Source organism: Etheostoma spectabile, chromosome 3, assembly GCF_008692095.1.
Source record: "Etheostoma spectabile isolate EspeVRDwgs_2016 chromosome 3, UIUC_Espe_1.0, whole genome shotgun sequence".
Lineage (NCBI taxonomy): Eukaryota > Metazoa > Chordata > Actinopteri > Perciformes > Percidae > Etheostoma > Etheostoma spectabile.
The window spans coordinates 10654985-10661895 of NC_045735.1; the positions used below are offsets into that span (position 1 = coordinate 10654985).

Consider the following 6911-nt stretch of genomic DNA (forward strand, 5'->3'; position numbering starts at 1 on the left):
CTCCCTCCTTCTCCGCCGGGGGCCTAACAATAGGCGCATATGGAGCAGAATACTAATGATTCCGAGCGAGGCCCCAGTGAGAGGACAGAGAAGGCGCATAGGTGGCCTTGCACACTGGCGTCAGTTGGGTAGGCTATGGCATGATATACGCACTGTGATTTATTTTTGGTCTGAATTAGTTCACATCTGAGCTATGGGACTGGTTTTATAATTCTGATAGAAAACTAAGTAAGATAATTATAAAGCCAATTTGAAAAAAATGTATAGGCCTAATAGCCGGAGTGCACAAGGGTCAAGTGTTTGTGTGCACGCGCACCAGTTTAGTAAATTCATATCCCCTGGTGGGGCGGCTGTCAGAGCATTCAGCCTGGTTTCTCATCCACACAGTGACAGAAAACAGACTTTTTCAAAGCCAGACACATGCGTTTCCCCGCAGGGCTGCATATTTCCCCGTTTTCATTTTCCGAGCAACGCATCTGTGGATCGATGTTTATTATCCGTTGTGCTTATCCACGCGTGTGAGTAATTACACGAGACATACCTCGGAGAATACTTTTTGTCTGGAATCCAATTGAAGGCCTAGTTTCAAATTGAGTCTTCGTGATATCAGGTCACCATCTGCGTCCAAGCCAAATCCCCAATCTCATCTTGCATGTAGGTTAAAGTCTCCAAAATGCACAGTTTTCTGATGTTACACAGACACAAAACACCAGTGGGACTGCCAGTGTGCGCGCGTGCGTGTAGCTGCCTTGAACATGCCCCCCCCAGGCCTACTCCCGGATACAGTGTGTGGTGTGAAAGGTGTTGACAGCTGTGGGACGGCAGACAGCAGCTGGGAAAGCACGGAGCTCTGACCTCTCTCTCAGCTACCTACTGTGTGTGTTTGAAGAGAATGTATACATTGTGTATGAGTGTGTGACATACATAGGCCTACATCCATTTGTATAGAGGAGTGTTTGATTTTTAGAAACCTTGAGTGTTCAAGTTATCTCCTCCTGACTTGGTTGATTTAAATCATGTGCTCAATTATCATCTGTGCGTGTGTGTTCATAGGAAAAAGCTCTGCATGAAAGCATGCAAACCTTCCTTCTGCATGATTGTATTAGTTTTGTGGCTTGTCATTGGTCACATCGTGTGTGTCCTTCTGTAAAGACAGCAGCACATCATTAGTGAAACTATAGCACCGTTAGTCATGTGCAGTCGTGTGGATCATTGGGTAGTTTCGTCCGCTGTGTGTTGACCCACAAAGATAACAAATTAAAATGAAATAGGAATCCAAACATTGTTGTTATCTGGCTTATTTGTACATACAAGCAATCAGGCAAATGAGCTTCTGAAAATACATGTGCATTATGTCCACAGACACACCATGCAGGGCTATGAGCTGGTCCCACACATGAGCACAGCCTGGCGCATGTTTCTCTTAGGAGACTCCATTCACAACCAAGCTACTGTGCACTAATGAATGCCATTCACTATGGTTATGTAAACACTGTGTGCACCTCTGTGTCAACATCAGTTAAATTCAAATTTTTCGTAAATGTTTCATTTACGTTATTAAAATAAAACATTTAAACGTGTATATATTTGAAGAAAAAAGAGATCAGTGTTTTAGTGAAGCAGTGGACCTGTGTGTGTGTTTTGTGTGTGTGTGTGTGTGTGTGTGTGTGCGCGCCTCTCTCTCTCTCTGGCCTCCTACCGCCCTCTCTGTGTGGAGCCAGTCAAAACATTGCTTTAATTATAGAGGGTCCAGCAGTGCTGCTGCATGCCTCATGTGTTCTGTTCCATAGATTTTTTATATCCCGGCGTTATCGTTTCAAACCCCTTCAACCAGTGAGTGCTTAGAGGTGTAATCTACAGTTGAAAATCTTCTTTTTAACCCCCATTTCGGAGGAGGAATTGCAATGTCTCTGTAGCACCCCTCTCTCACACGACCAAAAGCTTATTTGTTTCGTGTGTCAAACTGTCTCTCATTTGTATCTACATTCCCCAGTAGCTCAATCAGAATCAGTTTTAATGTCCATTTGTGCTTTTGCATTCAGGATATTTGACTCCAGTTTTCAGCAGCTTTTTAAAGGCCAGGTCAGAAGAAGATGCAGCATGTGAAATCAGTAAATAATCAGACATTGTGTTGTCTGGATTCCCCTGCTGGTCGGTCTCTTTTTATGAAAAGTGCAGATGGTCCTGATGTGTTGTATACCCAGTGCATAACATCTGAAGGGCTAGGTGAGGCCGACTGCACCGTGTCCTCTGGCTCCCCCATCCCCCCACCCGCCTGGAGCAGAGGATGCTGTAAAACAGTAATGATCCAGTGTCAAGGAACCAGTGTGAGACCATTAATAATGGAGTACAATCAAATGCCCGGCTTGCAAAATGGTCCCTACTACAGTATAAACTTGGTCCAAAGCCACACTATTAAATGTTGTATTGTGTTTGTTCATCCACAAAGGGTTGTTTGTTTGCTGCAGCATTATAATTTAATAGCCAGCTCCGCAAAAAGGTAGGCAATCAATAGTGTGAATCTGCATCATTGATTAATTGATTTCCAATAGTCTCCCATCCTCCAATCTATATCTCTATTCCACACTAGTAGTTTAAACAAAGCTCCCCACTCTTCGTTTGTGCCACACAAAACCATGTAATGTAGTGATGCTAATTGCTTTGTTTATAGTAAGACAATAAGCGCCCTTGTCAAGACAAAAGAAATGACAGTGTTTGGGGTAAAGAGGTTGTGTGGGAAGCATAGGTTAGCTTGGGTCAATTACGCCTCAACAGAATTTGCATTACGGCCGCATTAAGTCTGCAGGACAAAAGAGTCAGAGCTTAAGCTCTGATCGGTCCACTGACCAAAAGATTTCCACTCTAAATGGTAGTCCAGACTTTTTCTGGACTACCATTTTTGGAATTTTTCTCTTGACACATTATAGTTTAGGGAGATTAAACATGCACTGAGACACAAACACATGCTGTGTTTTTAAGCTTCAGCTTCAGCTTCAGCTATGAAGGCAGAGGCAAATGTTAACCTTAAATGTGACCTTTTAATTACCAAGAGAGTCTTTAGCAGCTCTGAGGATGCACTTAGACACACTCCACAACCTACAGGGCTGAAAAATAAAGCCAATGTGGAAGTTCATCTACTTGAGGCTGGCTCCAAAAGCAAGTCAATCCCAACAGATCTCCGTGTTAAAATGCCCAACTTTGCACACCGTATGATCTGTCTTCATTTCTAAAGGCAATGTTGTAACAAACAAAGACACACAAATGTACAAAAACAGTGCTCAGCGAGTGCAGAAGACTGTAGCAACTGTCTGACAGGTGCTCCATCATAGCAGGTTTGTAATGTTTAAAGTGTCACCTTGCTACGAGGACACGCTCATTCTTCTGGTAATGATGAAGTCTCTAAATGAGCCTTGGGTGTCAACAGTATCACCTCCAACAAAATGAAATGCCTCAATAGTCAAGCAGTGGAACTGGGGCCATGGTGTGTTGTGCACGTGTGTGTGTGTGTGTGTGTGTGTGTGTGTGTGTGTGTGTGTGTGTGTGTGTGTGTGTGTGTGTGTGTGTGTGTGTGTGTGTGTGTGTGTGTGTGTGTGTGTGTAAGCAGAGGGCCCTCATGTTAGAGAAATAAGTACAAAGATGTCCAGGATGTTGTGTTTCTCTGTTCTTGAATAGTCTTTTTTTCTGTGTATATGAGCAAGCACATTTGTGTGTGTGTGTGTGTGTGTGTGAGTGATTGTGTGTGTGTGTGTCCCACCTACGTGATAGAACATCCTTGAATTATTAACGTTCTGACTCATTGCTTCTCCCTGCTTGCTTGCGTTAGTGAGCCCAGTGACAGATATGGATGCAGTACACCACGGACGGTCTTCAGTGACACCAACAATACAACAATGAAATTCTTTCCTTCATCAGAGTAAAATATCCATCTTTGGAAATGAAGTGACTGTGTTATGGTTATAATTAGGTCAGTAGTTGATAACATAATCCAGTTATAACAGGATTCTGTTCTATTTAATAATAATAAACCTAATTTAAATATACCCCATCTTTCTATAATATAAAAAAAATAGTTTGTTTTAACAGGATCTGAGTGCCAAACAAACTGAGCACTGGAACGCAGCTGGAGAAACGAGCAGTGAAGGATTTACAGCTGTGCTTCTGTTATTAGCGTTTCTCCAAACCAGTAATTTCATTGCGAGGACTGTTTACTTTGTTTTTGAAATCACTGATTGTTTCCTCTTACCATCTATTTAAAATTACTTTTCAACAGCGCAATCAAATACAAACAAAACTACAGTAAAATCGCCTGAATATGTGTGTATTTTCAGAGTGCTCTTCAGAGTTCCCCATGGGGCCTGATGCAGGCGCTGGAACAGCAGGTGGGAGACCTGAGGATCGACGCTGACGAGGGCTGCTATGATGGAGAAAACGCAGGCAACAGTCGGCCGAGCTCTGGTACTTCCATAGTTTTAATCCTTTTCTGTGATCACAGATGTGACATGTATGTCTCTAGATTAGATTAGATTCAACTTTATTGTCATTACACATGTACAGGTACAAGGCAACGAAATGCAGTTTGGGTCTAACAGAAGTGCGATAGCAGTAAGTGCAGGATATACAATGGTTTCATAAGTGCAGGATGGATATGTACTGAATAAATATAGAAATGAATACTATTATAAACAGAACTTTACAGACAGATTTGTCATATGAATATAATATATAGATAACAAGTATTGTGAACAAGATGCACAGGTGAATGGCTATTAATATAAACAGAATTTTTACAGATAGATATATATACAATAAGTTAGGCTAAAATGAGCAGTTTGACAATGGATTTAAAGGTAGTACAAATAAAGTTTGGGCATAAGCTATCCAAAGTAAAGTGCAGTGGAAAGTAATTGCATATTACAGTTAAAATACAGTATTGCAGATGTATATGTAGACAATTGGTACTGTGAATAAACAGTCTTTTTACCAGTCAAGGTAAGTAGTGCAAGATCAGATAAAAACAGTTGTTACTGTAATAACTGTCAGCAGTGCAAGTAAACATTATAGTATTGCAGATGACAAAATGGAGGCAGGTGTGAGGAGGGAGAGGAGAGTCTATCAGTATATGAGGGGAGTGGGATCAATGAGGATTAGAGTTCAATAAAGACACAGCTCTGGGGAAAAAACTGTTCTTTAGTCTGCTGGTCCTGGTCCGGAGGCACCTGAAACGCCTGCTGGAGGGCAGGAGAGGAAACAGTCTGTGGGCTGGGTGAGAGGAGTCCTTAAGGATGCTCTAAATGTGCACTTTGTAAGTTCAACAAAACGTGTGTTTTCACTTTGCATTTTGAAATATGCTTGGAATGAACTTATAATGTTATTTCTACTCTTATTGTTCAATCATGTTGCTTGTAATCTTGTTTTGAGGCCTATTTGTAAAATGTAGTGAGACACTGCCTGCATTGAGCAGCCTATTTTTAGAGAACTGGAATGAACAGTGAGCTATAATAAATAAGATAGGCATGCCCTCTCTCTTTTCAAATTGTTTTTACTAGGTTTCTATGAGTCAAGTGAGGGTCAATCGCATACAGGAAGATCTTGTTCCACTGAGCCCACAGAGACGGTCTCCTCCTGGGCTTACACCAACAACAGGCCAAAGTCTGTAGGTAAGAAAAAGTAGCAGATCTGGAAAGACTGAGGTACACACACACATACGTTATTCTTCTATGTGTAAGTGAAGCAACGCAAATTATGGCATATCATTTTGGCATTCTGGCATTATGAACTGTTCAAATATGAGCATGGATTCACATCTTCTTTACCTATTTTTAAACTGTAAAACACTTGGCCTACAACAGTATTGTTTTCTGTTATTAGGAGACCCCCTCATGCTGAATGGAGAACTGGATGTACCAGTCCCACGCACCACCTTGCCCCGTTCTTTCTCTGCCCCTTACCCACCTCTGGAGGGCATTGCTGAAGAGGGTGCAGCAGTGGACTCCTGGCAGTGGGACCCCAGCGGAGCCAACCAACCCTGGCAGCAGCAACCTGCAGAGGATCAGGTCACAGAGGAGGACTACCAGCAGGCTTTGAGGGTAGAGGGTTACATCCTAAGTCTCATCCAGCGTCATACCCTAGCATCAAGGCCCTGTCAGCCTCGCACCACACTGAGCCCCGACCCCCCATACTGCAGTGCCTCCGGACACAGCTCCCTCCACAGGAGAACGCAGTCTCTTACCACAGAGCAACACTTTACGGACCCCCACTTCCAGCCCCATGTTGACCTTTCAGCAAACCCTAACAGCCAGGGCTGGGGTTGTGACCTCTTAGAGGGGGAGGCCTGTAGAGGAGAGGCCCCATCTTTGGAAGAGGACTATTATCTTGTCCTGCCCTACCCCCAGTCCAGGCCACACTCCTTGGCTGAGAGACTACCGTCACCTCTGTCCTCCTTGGACCCCAGTTGTGGTGTTGGGGCTCTTGACCTTTGTTGTGAGCCCCCATCCCCCCAGCATTACTTACATCCAAATCCCGCTATTCATCACAAAAACAATTTAGTAAGTGCTCAGTATATTCCTGGACAGGCCTTCCATGCCCCTGTGCGTTCCCCCAGACACTACAACTCAGAGCAGCCTAAACCAACCCAAGCTGTCTCCTCTCCTGACCACCAGAACTCCAAGTCCAGAACTTCTAAGAAGAGCCACAATGAGCGGCAGAGAACCAAGAAATCAAGCAGTAAAACCAGTCGTTCCCAGTCTGAAAACAGCCTCCTGGGCCAGAGAGTGCTGCCTGAGCGCAGGTACAGCACCACAGAGAGGCACCAAGGCAGAGGGGATCTTGCTCAGAACCAAAGCCAAGTCAATGAACTGCAGATTGGCCACAACAGCCACAAAGAGAGCCGACGTTGGTGCTCCAACCTAGAG

The 6911-nt window shown here is 43.7% G+C and overlaps 1 protein-coding gene across 1 annotated transcript in view; it reads left to right on the plus strand.

Annotated features, from left to right (window-relative positions):
* The window catches only part of LOC116687111 (dapper homolog 3), a 9858-nt gene that overhangs the window by 1442 nt on the left and 1505 nt on the right, over positions 1-6911 (plus strand). Inside the window, exons 2-4 of the mRNA XM_032512244.1 lie at positions 4329-4455; positions 5547-5657; positions 5869-6911. The exon at positions 5869-6911 is cut by the window's right edge and continues 1505 nt beyond it. Of these exons, the coding sequence (XP_032368135.1) occupies positions 4329-4455; positions 5547-5657; positions 5869-6911 (1281 nt within the window). The remainder of the gene's footprint in view (positions 1-4328; positions 4456-5546; positions 5658-5868) is intronic.